At 41.4% G+C, this 18,710-nt stretch overlaps 1 protein-coding gene and 1 long non-coding RNA gene across 2 annotated transcripts in view; one reads left to right on the top strand and one right to left on the bottom strand.

Annotated features, from left to right (window-relative positions):
• The window catches only part of LOC138969461 (kinase D-interacting substrate of 220 kDa B-like), a 51,112-nt gene extending 32,443 nt beyond the window's left edge, over nucleotides 1-18,669 (bottom strand). Inside the window, exons 1-2 of the mRNA XM_070342249.1 lie at nucleotides 18,574-18,669; nucleotides 322-494 (exon numbers count right to left, since the gene is read on the bottom strand). Of these exons, the coding sequence (XP_070198350.1) occupies nucleotides 322-432 (111 nt within the window). The 5' untranslated portion in view covers nucleotides 433-494; nucleotides 18,574-18,669. The remainder of the gene's footprint in view (nucleotides 1-321; nucleotides 495-18,573) is intronic.
• Nucleotides 4,322-10,040, top strand: LOC138969460 (uncharacterized). Its single transcript, XR_011456470.1, has 2 exons — nucleotides 4,322-5,337; nucleotides 7,362-10,040. It is a non-coding gene; the product is annotated as an uncharacterized lncRNA (long non-coding RNA).
• Nucleotides 18,670-18,710: the final 41 nt, after the last annotated feature.

Raw genomic sequence — 18,710 nt, 5'->3', positions numbered from 1 at the left:
TGAGATATTTGAATTTTTATTTTGATCTAGATCGTCCTATTTATAGATTTGCCAACAGAGGTAGCGTTGACGCAAGGGAAATAACTCCGCGTCTTTGTTGACATCCTCACTTTTTCAGAGGCTAGAACAAGCTGTAATGCATGTATATGGTCCGCGCATGGCGACATATCGTCATTACATGGTCTTATGGTGCGTTTGACATCGATTATGGGCAAACTACACTTTGTAAACACGGGAGCGCGTACATATGCCTTTAAGACATGATTTTATCAGATTGTTTTTCAGACTTCAAAAGGGGGTCCCACTGAAACAAACTCTCACGTCATCTCTCTCTTCCAGGTTGATGTTGCCGCTCTCCAGCAGGCCGTGGACAGCAGTGAGGTCCCCTTTCTCGATGCTCTCCCATAGCATGCGCGCCTTGAAGTGCGCCATGGTGTGGCAGCTCTGCACCGTGTTCCGTCGTGACCCCGACCCCAGCACAGGGAACGCTGAGCCTGCAACAACAAAATGGACAACTTGTAAAAACTGTGTTATTGTGGGGACAGCCATGATCTTTGATGCAATTTGGACCCTAACCCCAGCACGTGTATGGGATCCCCAGCCGGCAACGTTAAAATGGACAATTTTGCAAAACTGTGTTATTGGTGGGGCAGCCATGATCTTAATGTTCCGTCGTGACCCTGACCCCAGCAAATGCAACACCAAGCCTGCAGCACTAACATTGAAAAAGTCAACAAATATAACAATTCATCAGTCGCATATTATACATGTCATTTTCTACTGCTGAGTGATACTATTACTAGACAAACTTCTTTCTCAAATCCAGTTCCTCAGGGGAGACATTGCAGAAAATGTGACAGAATTTGTACACATCATTATTTGCATTAAGATGTCATCTCTAACTTGTTTCCCTTTTGACTTTAGATATTTCACCTTGGACCAGAGGGTCAAGAAGAGACATCTTCAGGTTATACTGGGTGTCATTTCCGAGACCTTAGGCTGCATGCATTACTCATCAATACTATTACTAGACTGGTGCAACTCCTTTCTTAATTACTTTGTTTGGATCACTTTTAAACTTCCTGAACAAAGATTACACTTGTATTACCTCACAGCTTAAATAAGCTACTACAGTAGCTTCATATCAAGCAGTCTCACCAACTTGTAGAAACCTAAATATCATAAAACATCCCAGGATGTAATGTCATTATATGTCTACATTTTGAGATATAAAAGTTAATTAAGTCACTTCATTACAGCATAGCAATTTGAATATTCAGATGTAACTCTGCATTGAGTTACAGTGAAACATGGGACTGTTTAAAGACCTCCATTGTAAGATTTTGTTTTGTAAATAAATCAATTACCTCCACTCAATTAATAATTATAGTACCATAATTTACTTTATATAACCTAATAGGGCGGGGATGTAGCTCGGTCGGTAGCGCGCTGGATTTGTATCCAGTTGACCGCTGTCAGCGTGAGTTCGTCCCCACGTTCGGCGAGAGATTTATTTCTCAGAGTCAACTTTGTGTGCAGACTCAGTCTCCTCGGTGTCCGAACACCCCCGTGTGTACACGCAAGCACAAGACCAAGTGCGCACGAAAAAGATCCTGTAATCCATGTCAGAGTTCGGTGGGTTATAGAAACAAGAAAATACCCAGCATGCTTCCTCCGAAAGCGGCGTATGGCTGCCTAAATGGCGGGGTAAAAACGGTCATACACGTAAAAGCCGTGGGAGTTTCAGCCCATGAACGAACAAACAATATAACCTAATTTTCTCAGATACTTAAAGATCATGAACCAGTCAGGTTTCACTGTGGAAACACTAAGTCAGTTGTTAAATGTACACACTCTATGTATTGAAAGCCAGTGGATCAACCTGTAAAATATAGTTTCTCAACTTCAAAAGTACATGATAGTTGTTACCTTTCAAGTTTCAGTCACAGCCTTAAATGAGCTTTCCTTGAAATAACTCTCCCACACACTAAACTTTACATGCAGACCTGCCAGCTTTCAGCCTGACAAGCCACAACATTATCCTTGCCAAGACAACACCGAACTAGCCAAGGCCTGTCACCACCTGAGGACCGAATCTGACAACAAGAGTTCCACAGATGACAGATGACCTAGAACTTGTCTGCCCTCAACACAGGAGAGTTTTAACAGGACACGCAGTGTTTGTAGCTCTTGGCTGTACACACAGAATGAGCCTGGCCCTTCAAAAATGTAAACACACATCTTCACAGGCTGAAAACAGGCCCATGCCCTATCTTAATACATGAAGTAATCTGAGTAACACGGAATTGACAGTGTACACATGCAAGTTTAAACTATAACTTTACAAGCATCCATGTTGATAAATATTAGCCTAATTTTTGTCTGTAACATACTAACAATTTTCATTTATGCCATTATAGATAAATTAGCTTAAATAACGCATGAAAGAGCTTACATTTATAGCACGATAGACACACATTTATATGAGTTAGACAGAAAAAGAGAGTGACTATGAGAGAGACAAATACAGAGACATGGGTGAGGCAAAGAGACACAGAGACAGAGGTCAATTTCAATGTCCGTTATAAGTAGAACTTACATTGCTAAAATATTTTTTGTAAAGAATACCCAAAATATTACTATACACATTTTTTTTTAAATCAAAAGATGACTCAATGATTTTTGTTTGTTTGTTTATTTGTTGCTTAACGTCCAGCCGACTACGCAGAGCCATATCAGGACGAGGAAGGGGGGGATGAAGGGGGCCACTTGTCAAGCGATTCCTGTTTACAAATGCACTAACCCATTACTTGTGTCCCAGCAGGCTTTAGTAAAACTAAATTAATACCTACTGGAAGATTACCCTATCTACTGCTGGACTTACATCAGAACACTAACAGATTAAACTATACATGAATCGCGAGACAAGCGGCAAGAGAAGGGATTTTTGGAAAAAATACAGGTGAATGAGCAAGAAGGCAGAAAAAAGAAAAGAATTCATGAAGAAAAAGAGAGCATGACAGGAAAGAGGAACCAAAAATCTACCTAACAGCAAACTAGAAAGCTCCTGCGGTTCCAAAAACAGGAGGGGCCTTTAATTTCATAACCGCAGTGCCCCACTGCGGGAGACTCAATGATGAACACCAAACTAACACATTTTCCACACAAAAAAATCCCACAGCCGCTTGATGTAACACCACACACACAAACTTGATAAACATGTGTGCAAACATCACAAACTATTTCATAACTTTAAGATAAAACAAATCACAATATGCTCCTTTGTTATAAAATTCAATTACGGCTTTGTATTTATGCAACTGAATAAAAAAACCTGTTATATATTGGTTTCAAAACAACATCACAGTTTCCTTAGCAACCTTCTTCTCCTTCCAGAGTGAAGTCTTCACAACAGAGACACATGTTTTAAAGAAGAAACAGATCTACAGATGTTAATTCAGATTATATGGATCCAGGAGATACTAGAACCACAGTGGGATCGATGCTATTTTTCTGAACATCAAGAGCACTCCAACTCCGGACCAGTGTCTTTGGACTCTGCATCAAAGAATCTGAAACCAGCATCCAGCTAAATCACAGACGCAGCAGAGAGGAAAGAAAGTGTACACTCAGACCCCCTCCGCTGAGCTTGGTACACATAAAATGATCAGGATTTATTACATCTTCTGCCTCGACAAACCGATTAGTTGTACATAGGGCAAACTGCTGATAATAGAAGTCCAAGTCAAGTTAATTACTACTCCAGCAACAGCTTCTTTTTATTATGGGGTACACACACATACTCTCTCTCTCTCTCTCTCTCTCTCTCTCTCTCTCTCTCTCTCTCTCTCTCTCTCTCTCTCTCTCTCTCTCTCTCTCTCTCTCTCTCTCTCTCTCTCTCTCTCTCTCTCTCTCTCTATATATATCTATATATATATACGACTTGTGTCTGTGTGTCTGTGTGTGTCTCTGTGTGTCTGTGTGTGAGTTCGCGATGCACGGCCAAAGTTCTCGATGGATCTGCTTCAAATTTGGTGGGCATATTCAGGTAGACCCGGGACAGGACACAACCTGGTCGATATTTCAACACGTGCTCTCAGCGCGCAGCGCTGAACCGATTTTAGTTCCACCTCAGCTATTGTGGTTCCACCTCAGCTACCCGGGCCCCCATACCGACACACCAAAGCCAAAGTTCTCGGTGGATCTTTTTCAAATTTGGACACCGTATTCAGCTACACCCCGGACACAATATCATCGATGAGATATTTCAACACGTGCTCTCAGCGCGCAGCGCTGAACCGATTTTGGTTTTTGTGTTCATTTCACCATTATAAGTAACTCTTCCTTATCTTCTCATCTTCTCCAGGTTTTCAGCGTTTACCTCCCTTCCTTCGTATGGTGCACTATAGAATGAGTGGGGCGTCTTCGGATATTCCCGGCGTTCTGTTACTATTTTTAGAAGGTCACCGCAGTGTCCAGAACGTAAATTGGACCCGTAAATTATCCTCACTGTAAAAGTGCAAAGGTCGAATCAATTTATAGCCACGCGAAAAATACACTGTCATCTATCTCTCTATAGATGGCCACGGCTCAGAAATGGCGTCGAACGCTATTTTCACCGGCTTCGTTTATTTGATCACTAATATTTTTAAACAGAGCTGCAATTAGAAAACGGAAGCACATTAGTTGCATCGGACACATGTTTACGTTTCTGTTCCTTCCGAAAATGGAATGCCGTTTGACGTTTTGTGATCATGACGATGCATTTAGTGCAGAAAACGGGCTGTGTTTTAGTGATTTTCTTGTGACATATTAACAGAGGTTGCATACGAATCATGTTTATGTTTAACTGTGGGAGGGACACATGCGAAAACTGACGTTTCCAAACTCCGAAAAGCCTGCAGATTACGTCGCATAGGTTTTTTTCAAAAAACGGTCTTCGCGGAGCCGAGCAGTTGGCCGGAAACACCCGAAGCGTTGGTCATAACGAATTGTCGCAAGAATGCTAGCGGAAGAATCTCTGTGTTTTATCAGCTATCGAACAACTTTTACCGTCTGACTGTATTCATATATATAATCACAACACTATCAAGTATTATTTGCCAGAAGAAAAAATTAGATTTGCGCGAGGGTTTTCTAGTAATCAGAGCCAAAGTAGTGAACTTGCCAAATTGTCGCAAGAGGACAGCGTTATGCACTACATTTTTGATCGGACTTTTTCGGTCCCAGAACTCTTTTATTAGTCATGTGACCGTTGTTCGCGCCATTAGCAACGGTTGACCTGGAGTGATCAGCTGGGAAGGTGCGAGATGAAAGAAGAAAGCGGAGAAAAAAGAGGTAAATGTTTTGTCGTAATTTTTTTCGATAGCGTTATGCACTACGTTCCCTCTGGTTTTTGCAGAGTATTTTGTGGATTGTGTCACAATGCATTAGTCTACGACTTGTGGTGTTTGAAATGTATGTCGGATTGATTCTTCCCATGTATGTTGCCAGAACAGACATTTTGAATTTTCACTTTGGAAGTGAAAAAACAAGGTTTTTGTCATCGATTGTTGTACGATTTGTCGTAGTGTTATGCACATACATTTGTGTAGGTCTTATCGAAGGAACCATTCAAGGAATAGTAGCAAAATTCATATTTGTAACAACGATTTGGAATAACTTGACAGTTTGACTTATCTTCACTTCGATCAATTTCGGCAAAGCCGTATGTTCCCGTTGTTCATAACTTTGCAACACAAAATGTGTATTCGAGGCATGCGGGTTCTGAATTAACAGATTTCTTTGTTTAAAATATGTTTTGAAAAGAAATAAATGGCTCAGTGTTACTAATGCTGTGTCAGCTTTGATATGGTTTTCGATGGAACAAAAAAATGCTCTTAATAATTAAAACCGGTGCAGTTCATAACTTTGCACCAGAGGTCTATTGTCTGATTTGTGTAAAGTTATGAACAGTAACCATATTCTTCTTGTTGATAATTATTTGGTACATTCTTGCAGGAAGACACTGCAGCTGATATTGTTGTTTGCTTCATTTTATTTCAGGCTGCGAGAAAACTTGAATTTGTGTTTTGTAAGTATGTTCATAACTTTACAGAGCATGCTGTTTCCTGGGTGTGGTGAGGATGTCGCAAAGTTATGAACTGCAGTTAACACTGGCTTTTCTATGTTTTTGAAGTGAGATGTGATAGAGTTTTGCAGAAATAAGCCTCAAAGACAGAGATATGCTAGAAAAAAACACAGACTTTGTTGTTTCTGGATAGTGATGTAGTGTTGCTGCTGTTCATAACTTTACGCCGGATTTTTGATGTAAAGTTATGCACTGTCAGGAAACAGGTTGTTCACACAAAAACTAAAGTATTTTGTTTTTATGCAGGAAGCTAAAGTGATGTTGGTTGGTGGATTCTGTTTCAGACACCTGGTTTGAATCTGTTTTAAGTTTCATGGTTCTTTCAGCTGTTCATAACTTTGCAAATCCCTAGCCTGCTTTGTGGTTGTTGTTTGTCGCAAAGTTATGAACTGCATTTGATACTGATTCTTCTATGGTTTTGAAGTGAGCTGTGATATTGTTTTGCAGAAATAAGTCTCAGAGACAGAGATATACTTGACAAATCACAGACTTAGTTGTTTCTGGATAGTGATGTGGTGTTGGTGCTGTTCATAACTTTACGCCGGATTTTTGATGTGAAGTTATGCACTGTCAGGAAATGTGTTGTTCGCACAAAAACTGAATTGTATTGTTATTATGCAGGAAGCCAAAGTGATGTTAGTTGGTGGATTCTGTTTCAGACACCTGGTTTGAATCTGTTTTACGTTTCATGGTTTTTACAGCTGTTGCAAATCCCAAGCCTACTTCATGGTTACTGTTTGTCGCAAAGTTATGAACTGCATTCAATACTGATTCTTCTATGGTTTTGAGGGTAGCTGTTAGGTTTTTGCTGTTGCAGAAACTAGCTTTAGAGAGGGAATGATGGTTGAAGCAACACTGTCTTGGTAGTTTCTCAACAAAGCTTTGGTTTTGTTGCTGTTCATAACTTTGCAACACAAATCTGATGTTGAGTTGTATACCTTTTTTATTGCTTTCAGTTTTTAAGAAAAGGTCTTAAAAAAAGACAGGTCTTTAAAACGAGGGCCTCGTGATGTGGAGATTAAATTACATGCTATGGAGAAGAAAAAAATGTGAAAAAGCAAGGTCTTAAAAAGGGGCAAGTCTTTATATTAAGGTCTGAAGGGAAGGGATCTGTAATGAACAGGAAGTTGAAATTACTGGAGCAGCTGACTTAGTGGCCTGATAATGTATTTGCCTAGCTATTTATTGTTAGCATAAAACATTTCTCTGATTGCCATTGCTTCTGTTGCAGGTGACAAAGATTACAGATGAGGGGTGCTGGGGCAGGTACCTGGAGAAGATCCCTGATGCCTGATGGCTGGAAATGGCCAGCTGGACCAGTGTCAGAATTTTTTATTCAGTCGACCGATGTCGTGGCAGTCCTCCACAACTACTCCACTAAAACTTACAAGCGAGCACTTGTTTTCACCTTCAACTAAAAGTCAAACATTATGAATTCCTCATAACAGGTCTTTCTGTGTGTAATAGTGTGTTTCAACATGCTTTTCTGCTATGCGTGTTTGCATTTTTCTCACGGATTTATGTACAGTGCGTTTTCTGTGTCTGTGCAGTAATGTTATGAACATGTGTCAGTATCTGTAAGCGGGCAGAATCCAATCTTTAGCATAGTACCAGCGGAACTGGGGAGAGCACTTATTTATTTAATAAGGCAGCGCGAACTGTCTGTTTTCTTGACTGTCTCTTCTTCCAGATTGTTCCAATCAGCTATTGTTCTTGGAAAGTAGGAGAACTCATACTGGGGGGTCTGAGTGATTGTTTGAGTGATTGTTTGAATATTACTCAGGCTGTTGTTTTGTGCCAGTTAAGTCACAATGTTCTTGGTCTGGTATTTTTGGTTTGATTCGTCTTTTTCCAGTAGCCTCCTTGGTTATGAAATTTGTTGCAGGTAGTGCTGGCATCAGGCCTGTTGACACTTTGTAGAAGAAAGATCAGTCGCTGCTGCCGCCTTCTTTGCTGGAAGGGTTGGGAAACAAAGGTCGCTCAGCATCTTGGTAACACAGCCGGAGGGGCGGTCCCTATAGTTTTGGGTGATAAAACGGGCCGCCCACCTCTGGACCATCTCTAGTTTGTTGATGTCCCCTTTAAGATGGCGGTCCCAGGCGACCGAGCTGTATTCCAGCGTGGATCTCACTAGGGAGATGAATGCTGTGCGCCTACACTCTTTGAGGCAGCATCGTAGGTTGCGACGTAGGAATCCAGTTGTGGAGTTGGCTTTACCTTGTGATGTTGGCAACGTGTCTCGTCCATGATAGATCCTCTGACATGGTACGCCTAGGTACGGATTACATGGTACTTGTTGCAGCATGTGTTGTCCAAGTTCGTAGGAGGGAGATGACAGGTCTTAGTCCAGATTTTGGGCTTGTCTGTATAATCTCTTCTTCCTTTTTAGCAGTTTCTTCAGATGATTGTTCAACCATGGTGGGCGGCTTCTTGGTGAGCATGTGTTGGATGGGATGTGAAATTGGTCAGTAGCAGTGAGGAGTTCGCCTTTGAATGTAGACCATAGCGAGTGGATGTCACAGCCCTCAGCGTTCATTGCTTGCAGCCACTGGGATGCTCGAGCCGCATCGGCTTTGAGATGTTCCCAGTTAGCCTTCCCATACTTGTAGCGTTTGCTAGGTTTCTGGCGTGTTTTGTGATCAGGAGTATATTATAGGAGGCAGTATTTCTCTCCAAATTGTGCAACTTGCTTTTGACTAACAGGAGTTTTGTTCTGTAACCTTAATATTAAGCTGTTGTGTGATCTTTCAGCCAAAATATTCATTTTTGTTCAAAAGTCCATTCAGTTTGTCGTAAAGTTATGAACTCCATCTCTTTATTCGATTAATGGCTAAGTTGCAAGATTGTGCATAGCACCAGTGTTCTTCTTTGTGCATGTATGTATTATTATCATATGTAGTGTGTTAATGTTCTGCAAGGTTTGGCTGCTGTGTTGAAAAAAATAAATTGTCACGATGTAAAGTTATGAACAACAAATAGCAACCACAGATTTCTCTGCCTGTGGGTCTATTAAATCATTGACTTTTGCCTGGTTGTTAGTGAATGTATGTTCTGTAACCTTAATAAGCTGTTTTGTGTAAGCACGGGGTGATCTTTTAGCAAAAATGTTCATGTTTGCTTACAATTCCATACAATTTGTCGTAAAGTTATGAACTCCACCTCTTTTTTTCGATTTATGTCTAAGTACTTTTAGTTGCAAGATTTTGCTTAGCATGAGTGTTCTACTTTGTACATGTATGTATTATCACTATATGTAGTGTGCCAAAGTTCTGCAAGGTTTGACTGCCGTGTTCGAAAAAGTAAATTGTCACAGTGTAAAGTTATGAACAACAAATAGCAATGACAGATTTCTCTGCCTGTGGGTCTATTTTGAGCTTCATTTTGGGCTAGTTGTTAATGCATTGATAGGTTTTGTCACTTTACTAAATCTCTCACTTGACTTGATACTTGTAGTCTAACTTAAATCAGATTTTCTGATTTTTTCTTCTTGAAATTCACTGTGAAAGTTATACAAGGGTTTATGGCATTATAGGAGCTAGATTTCGCATGTGAAACCGCTCAGATATTTGCTTGTGATGTTTGTAGGTTGGTTAATGCATAATTCATCTTAATTTTGCTGAAGAAAAGGTATGATTGGATCTTAATAGTCGTAGCACGCTCACATTGGTGTAATGTTATGAACAGCATGAGCAGGCATTGTTTCTATAAGGTTTTTGGCTCACACTCAATCCTGTTTTTGTACATACATGTTTATTCAGGAGTTTCGTATCAGTTGCAATGTTTGTTTTACATGGAATGTGGTATAATTTGACTGAATCATTGTTTTATTCTTGTGACATGTTGTTAGAGTTATGAACAGCACATGAGTACTATTCTGTGTACTACGGATGAAATAAATGACCAATTTCTTCGGGACTTGTTGTGTTGGATTTGTTACATCGTTCTCCTCAAACTTAACGATATAAATGACACATTCTAACAAAATCACCTTTTGTCACAACTTTAGACTCCATTTCTGAGCCATGGCCAGATACGGCTTCTCTGTGTTTGTGTGTGTGTGTGTGTGTGTCTCTCTCTATGTGAGCAACACCTGGGGATTGTTCAGTTCTGTTTGTGATGTGGTCTGGCGGCTTTTGTGTATTTGTATGTACTGGCCTTCCTTTGAAAAGCCATAACAGTTCAAAAGGGCTTACAGATAAGCTATAAATTGCTCAATCCTGTTTGAGTGGAGTTCGCCTCAAAGGTGATTAACACGGTTACATTCGTCGACAAGGATGGGACTCGATATGGTCAGGAATGGCATTATGGCCACTGAATCATTTTCGTGCTGTTCCCATTCCACGAATCTGGGAGGGACCTAAGCTTGGCGGGTCCATTGTTCGGACCCGGCGAAGCCGGCGTACGGCTATAAGTACTTCTTCCCGGCGAAGCCGGCTACTCGGCGAAGCGGGTATTCATTCTAGTATATATATATATATATATATATATGTATGCATTATTTGACAGTATTATCTCTGGCATAACTCACTCTCTCTCTCTCCCCCCCCCCCCCCCCCCCCCCCCCCTCGTTCTCAACAAAACAGAAACAAACATTCACTGAATTCATTTGTTAATGCATCAGGTTCCCTATTTTAGTCAGTTTTCAGAATATTGGTGGCAATGTTCGACACTGCAAAGCAGCCATCATTGATTTTAACAATAGAATTGTGATGACACCGCATGGACACGCGATGATTCCTTTTTGCCTCTCTATGGCTAGGAGACTCAAAGGGTTTGAATTTCAGATTAATACACTATGTTATGCCTAATTATGATCTCAACTTTTAAAATGGCATAATTATCGTCCGACAATAGTGAACTGCTACATTATAATTTATAATGACCTCAATCTTATCATTAAATCTATAGACCTACAAATTAAATTCATGGGGAAGTCTGAGGTCATAAAAGAGACGGAGTCTTTATTAAATTAAATGGAAGAAGATTTACAGCCATTAATTATGAACAGAAAATCGGACCCAGCAGGGTTTTAAACATGTGGAGTCTTCATAAACGGTGCTTTCACTGCATCACTAAAAGCACTGCATTTGTACAACAAGGAAGAATGTTGTCTTCTGTTCTGAGCAAGTAGACTCACTAATACCAAACTGCCAAACCTCTCCCTAATTTGCCAACCACACCTCTGGACCAATCAGACAAAACCAAAGATTAGAAGCCCCAACAGGAAATGCCACAAAACAAATTTAGCATCCATGGTATTTACCTGAGGTCTGCATGAAAAGACCATTGAGCAACAGCACCGAACCACCACCCACCACCCTGCTGATTCAAGAACAGTTTCTGGGGTGTCTGGCAAAGGTCAAACAACCATCATGCTTGTTACTGTTGTGGCTTTTTCCGACTTCTGTATTGCGACTTAATGTAATCATATCTGGCGTACAGGTTAACAATAATGCTTTAGCTTTGTCAACAAAAGTTTGTTCATGTGATATGATCCGTAATTTATCATCTTTTACTGGAGAAAATTTAGGAGAAAAACAAATCATCTATAAATACACACACAAAGCCAGTACTATATCTATGATTTTCATTTATAACTGTGTCATATAACCACTTTTGTGACTTATTTTCGCACAAAAAGAAGTTTATCTGTTCTTGCAAACAAAAGTACCTGTTAGTTCAGTACAATAAAGACGGCTCAGGCCTCAGCAGTGAGAACCCTGGTTGCCTTTGAAAAGAAAATACTGCACCCATAAACCACTGTGGAGGATTCACTTGGTTGTTAAAGTGATATTTCCATTGCCGGCTGCATGTGATCAATATATATAAGCAATAAATTCCTTAATGAGACAATTTTGAACGCATGAAAGAAAGGAAATTGTACAATAATTAACAGTAGTCAGTTCAAGGTTAATTTTCTCAGAAAATAACAAATGGAGAAAAAGACACATTTCTCTGTTCATCCATGTATGAAAGATATATATTCACACAACTCACACTAGTCTCCAAGTCTCAAAAGCTGAGAGTGAACTTCCCAAGACACTAGTATAATCACTGCATGAATATCAGCTGAAGTCTCAGTTTTAACCAAAGCATGTGTTTGCAAAACGAGTACAAAGCACTTTCGCAACACTTGAAAGTAAGCCTTAAGCCTTGCTGTCGTAAAGGTCATTGCACTTCAAAACTAACATGCTCTCTATTCCAAAGTCTATAGAACTAACATACTCTATATTCCAAAGTCAACATCTGCCACTTGGAGTGCAAACATTGTTATACATGTAACACACGTCTTGTAACTGTATACCTAGTAGGGCCTTTAGTGAGCGTTCAAACGCATCAAGATTCAAGCAGCACTTTTCATAAAGGGACAGGAGTTGTGGCTTGAAGTTTGCTTGAACACAGGACCTTTTTACTTTTCAAGTTTAAAAACAGTTTCTTTAAAGACACGTTTCTCTTCTTTTATTCATTTATTTATCTATTTATTTGTTGACGTCTTTAAAGTAGGCCCAGGTTCACCTGGAGAACAGCACTTTTAATTTCAATTATGCACATACACTTGATCAAAGACAGTCAGAAGTTTTTGCAACCGGAGTTAGGTGCTAGCACCTGACTCGCTCAGTTCTTCTGCTTAATTACAATTTTATCAGCATGTACAAAGAACATCAAATTCAAAGTGTAGAATCATTGTTTTTTCAATGGCATTCGGCCGGATACAATCGTATACAGATATGAAACATATTCATGCAGTAGCTGACGTTGCACAAAAGGATACAAGCAGACCTTATACCAGACCAGACATAGTATGGGAGTACTTTATCTTCCCTAAATAAATTTTACCCGCTTGTTCAAACAATGTAAAAAATAAAAAATAAAAGTGTCAAGAGAAAAAAATGTCAAGAAGATCTATCATTCAGCTACCATATTTTATCGAAGGAATGAATGAGATTTTTCCCCCACATAAGTACATACTTTACCTGCTTGTACAAACAATGAAAAGAAAAAGTAAGAAGAAAAATCACTACCCAAAGAGTAACATTTAAGATCCCCAGTTCTCTACAAATCTGAGCTACTATAAATTATCCCCGAGTACCCTAGTACTAGGGCTCAGCAGACTTTAATTGTGTGTGTGTGTGTGTGTGTGTGTGTGTGTGTGTGTGTGTGTGTGTGTGTGTGTGTGTGTCGACTTAACAGCTTATTGCTGGGAAACTACTGGGCGCAGCTCGTTCAAAAGTTGATACACTAACTTGATAATAGGTCTGATTGATCGTATTAAAACTTCATAATGTTACCTGGGACCTAAATGCGAAATAAACCACAAAACAAGTCGCGTAAGGCGAAAATACAACATTTAGTCAAGTATAGCTGTCGAACTCACAGAATGAAACTGAACGCAATGCAACGCAGCAAGACCGTATACTCGTAGCATCGTCAGTCCACCGCTCATGGCAAAGGCAGTGAAATTGACAAGAAGAGCGGGGTAGCAGTAATGCGCTGAGAAGGATAGCACGCTTTTTTGTACCTCGCTTCGTTTTAACTTTCTGAGCGTGTTTTCAATCCAAACATATCATATCTATATGTTTTTGAAATTAGGAACCGACAAGGAATAAGATGAAAGTGTTTTTAAATTGATTTCGAAAATTTCATTTTGATCATAATTTTTATATTTTTAATTTTCAGAGCTTGTTTTTAATCCAAATATAACATATTTATATGTTTTTGGAATGAGAAAATGATGGAGAATACGATGAACGTAAATTTGAATCGTTTTACAATTTTTTTTTTTTTTTTAACAATATTCAGATTTTTAATGACCAAAGTCATTAATTAATTTTTAAGCCACCAAGCTGAAATGCAATACCGAAGTCCGGGCTTCGTCGGAGATTACTTGGCCAAAATTTCAACCAATTTGGTTGAAAAATGAGAGCGTGACAGTGCCGCCTCAACTTTCACGACAAGCCGGATATGACGTCATCAAAGACATTTATCAAAAAAATGAAAAAAACGTCTAAGGATATCATACCCAGGAACTCTCATGTCAAATTTCATAAAGATCGGTCCAGTAGTTTAGTCTGAATCGCTCTACACACACAGACAGACAGACAGACAGACAGACACACATACACCACGACCCTCGTCTCGATTCCCCCGTCTATGTTAAAACATTTAGTCAAAACTTGACTAAAATATATGTAAAAACGACTTGACGGTGGGAGGAATTCCCGGTGCAACAGCCAGCCAGGCAGTCTGATAGAACGGTGCAAGGTCTCGGCCAACCAAGACTATGGCATACTTGTAGCAAAGCCGCCGAATGGTACCGTAAACCAAGAATAGTGACGTAATTACGTCACGGTCGAAAGTCTTTGACGTCAATGCCTCCCTGTAGTCTTTTTCTCTCGCGGCGTGTGTGTGTTCATTTTGTGCACATGTGTTAGTGTTACTATTTGTGTGTGTGTGTGTGTGTGTGTGTGTGTGTGTGTGTGTGTGTGTGTGTGTGTGTGAATGTCTGAAGAGTACTCGGTCCAGCGCGAGCGTTTTTTTATTTAAGCTGATAAACAAAATACCCCCCCCCCCCCCCACCTAAATTTACCTTCTTGTTCAAACATTGAGGGGGTGGGGGGAGTGTCAAGAGAAGAAAAGACTAAAAAATATATTTATTCAGTGGATGACTTAACATTAATAACAGTGCCCCCCCCCCCCCCCCCCCCCCCTATAAAATGAAAATAATACATAAGAAATAACACACTTTTTCAACAAGAACTACAGGTCTACACTATGTTCATGTGCCTCCGCTGAAAAGTATACTAAGCACCCTTGTCAAGTATGATACATGTGAGTGACACTATACAAGATTCATAAGGTTAAAAGAAAGAAAAAACAGAAAGAACAATGGCAGCATAAACACTGTGAGACTCACCCTTTCGCTTGACTCCACATGAACACTGGGTGACAAACGGCAGGAAAGTTCAACAAGAAACTCACAACTCAGACCATAGTACAGTGGAACCCCCTAGCTTTCAAGATGAGCGTCCCCTTTTAAGACCCAAACGTTTTTACATTTTCCCTTCATATTATTAGGCCTGTAAGTGTGCCTCCATTTTAAGAGTAGAATCCTCTTTTATAAGATTTCATTTTCTCACGTTTTGTCAAGTATCAAAGAGGAAGGGGGGTCCAAGGTGTACGTAGACCTTGGTCACACATAAAGACACTGGTGACCTAAATTCACAAGATTTTTCTGAAAGCATATATATATTCCATTCATAATTGGCCCTTGCCTGGCAGGTTCATTCAGGACCACCCAAAACCTGGGGAAATTAGGTCTTAACAAGTCTGTAACATTAACAATGAAGGAATTACATATAAAGACATTCCAAACACAGAAACAGAAAACCTGATAAGCAAGATTTAAAAAAGGAGGAAATCATGAGGGAGAGGGGATTGTTGGTATGTTACACTGTTCTTGTAGGTGTGGAGTGGGACTGGGGGTTTGATATATATATATATTATATCTTAACAAAGGGGTTCCACTTTATAATGACCCTGGAAGTTTTTTCATCTACAGACGGCACTGCTATAAAACTCTCCTCACGATTGCTCAGGTGAGTCATGTTCACATTCAAGCAACACACCCATACACCACTCTGATTAGTAAATAATCTACATCAATTCTTTCTCAATCAGCAATGTCCCCCTTCCCTACACTCTTCCCCGCCCATACATGCGGTGTCGCCAAACTCCTTCAAAACATCAAACCCAACAAAGCTTCTGGTCCCGACAACATTCCCAACATTGTCCTTAAAACCCTAGCCCACCACATAGCACCATCCCTGTCCGTCATCTACCAGCTCTCATTAGATTCTGGGCGTCTCCCACAAGATTGGCTCAGTGCCAACGTCGCGTGCGCGTTCAAGACCGTCACTGCCCAGCCAACTACCGCCCCATTTCACTAACTTCTGTCCCCTGTAAGATGCTAGAGCACATTATTAGCCGCCACATCCTATCCCACCTTGAAGCCAACAACATTCTGACAAATCTAAATCATGGCTTCCGATCCGGCGATTCCACAGAGACCCAGCTCCTGACAACATTAGAAGACCTGCTATCCTCATACGACCGGGGACGCCAAGTCGACATGGCCATCTTGGATTTTTCTAAAGCCTTCGATACGGTACCCCACGATCGTCTCCTCCACAAACTCAACAGCTACGGAATCTCCGGCTCCATCCTCGCCTGGCTCCAGACCTTCCTCACCCAACGAACCATGCAGGTAGTTGTGGAAGGCTCGACCTCCGCCCCAACCACTGTCGACTCTGGAGTCCCGCAAGGCACCGTGTTAGGGCCTCTTCTCTTCCTTTGCCACATCAACGACCTCCCGGATGCAGTCAAGTCCCAAGTGCGCCTCTTCGCAAATGACTGCCTCCTGTACAGGGAGATCGTTGACATCAGCGACCACATCGCCCTCCAGGAAGACCTGAAGAGCCTTGAATCCTGGGCAGAGAGATGGGGCATGCGCTTCAACGCTACAAAATGCTACGTCATGACCCTAGCACGGAAACCCCTTCCTCCTACCTCTACTCCCTAGACAGCACCATCCTCAAGAGTGTACCCACGAACCCCTACCTTGGCATTCAGTTCTCTAACGACCTGAAATGGTCCACCCACATCAACTACATCTCTAAGAAAGCAAACAGCACCCTCGGATTCCTCCGCCGCAACCTGCGCCACTGCCCATCAAACTGCAGGCACAACGCCTACCTTGCCCTCATCCGCCCTCTTTTTGAGTACGGTGCCACCATCTGGGACCCATACCATAAGCAGGACGTCGAGAGATTGGAGCGCATACAGCGGAACGCATCCCGCTTCATCTCTGGTGACTACAGAACCACGACTCCTGGCTTCATCACTGGGCTCCTGCACAAGCTTCAACTACCAACCCTCCAGGAACGTCGCGAACACCTGCGTCTAACCTCCCTCTACAAAGTGGTTGAGGGGCTGGTGCCGGCAATCCCGCCTGACAAGTTCCTGATCCCTCAAAAACCAGGACGCCTCATTCGTCCACGTCAATCTTCCAGAGACTATAGCACCTCAAACCCAGTAGACAACTACATCAGGAACAATAGCAGATGCTTCACTGTGCCACGCTGTAACACTGAGCAATACAGACATTCGTTTTTCCCAAAGACTGTAGTGGCCTGGAACCAATTAGATGAAGAAACTGTAACCTCGGCAACGACCGAGAGCTTCAAGTCGGCGCTGGCAGTAGCCAGACGACGATAAAGAACTAGCTGCGCACCCCCACTCTGCTGCAACAATGCCAGACATCTGGATGACTTGTTCTACAAGTGCAGCGTAACAGACAGATACAGATACAGATACACAAGGAACTAACTCAACAGGATAAGCCAGCTTCCCTGCTCCACAAGGTAGTGAATGGGAGAGGATCATGAGAGAGAATCACAATATCTGGTTCTAGCAAATAATTATACATGTCATGTATAGTAGTCATTCAAAGATTGATGTGTGTGTGCATGTGTACGTGTCTGTATACATGCATGTGTGAGAGAGAGAGAGAGAGAGAGAGAGCAGGCAGAGAGAGAGAGAGAGAGAGAGAGCAGGCAGAGAGAGAGAGAGAGAGAGCAGGCAGAGAGAGAGAGGAGAGGGAAGGATCGAGGCAGAGCCAGAGAGAGAAAGAGTGGGTGGATTAGAGAGATAAAGAGAGTGAGGAGAGAGAGAGTGAGGAGAGAGAGAGAGAGAGAGAGAGAGAGTGAAGAGAGAGAGAGAGTGAAGAGAGAGAGAGAGAGAGAGAGAGAGAGAGAGAGAGAGAGAGAGAGAGAGAGAGAGAGAGGGACAGTTCGACAGGTAGAAAGACACTGAAACAGAGACAGTCATTAGTCCACAGACATGTATTTCCCTCCAACGCACATTCAAATACAAATTATTCATTCAATCATTGTAATACAGAGATAGACAGACATATACAAACAGCCAAGACAGAACCTGGCACTCTGTAACTTATCACTCACAGCTACAGTCAGTCTGTAAGTCCGTTCTGTCAACAGGCAAACATAATCACAAGTGCCAGGAGCCTGTGTGTTATTGTTATAAACCCTGCCAGTGCATGTGATCACAGTGATGTGCTAACTCAAGCCAAATGAACCACTAGTGTTGCCAGGTCAGTTATGACTGTTGGGTTGACTGACCACTGTGGTCTACTCGCCCGATTCTCTGACCTTCCCATGAACTGGTAGTGTAAATTGTGCATCTCTCATAGTCACATTGCACGCATAATCACAAGACAAGAGACGCAGTCACAAAGATAACAAAGACTAAAGTGACAAACCACCAGTGAAAGACAATGGGCTGGAAAGCTAATACGACTTGAGTCAGTCACAAATACAGCCTCAGTACTATACTACTAAAACTGAAGAATATTGGTATAAAATTACCTTATCAAGAATGGTCCTTCGAGTTGTCTGCAGCCTTGTAACACGGAAAGGAAAAGTTCGCACAAGCCATCATCAGCTGTATCAGTGTATTCTCTGTTCGTGTAGATAACGAGATGAAGCGAGACTACGCACCGGTG

The sequence above is a fragment of the Littorina saxatilis genome, linkage group LG6 (genome assembly GCF_037325665.1).
Source record: "Littorina saxatilis isolate snail1 linkage group LG6, US_GU_Lsax_2.0, whole genome shotgun sequence".
In the NCBI taxonomy this organism is placed as follows: Eukaryota; Metazoa; Mollusca; class Gastropoda; order Littorinimorpha; family Littorinidae; genus Littorina; species Littorina saxatilis.
The sequence above is the reverse complement of the archived record's forward strand: the minus strand, read 5'-3'. Positions and strand labels throughout refer to the sequence as shown.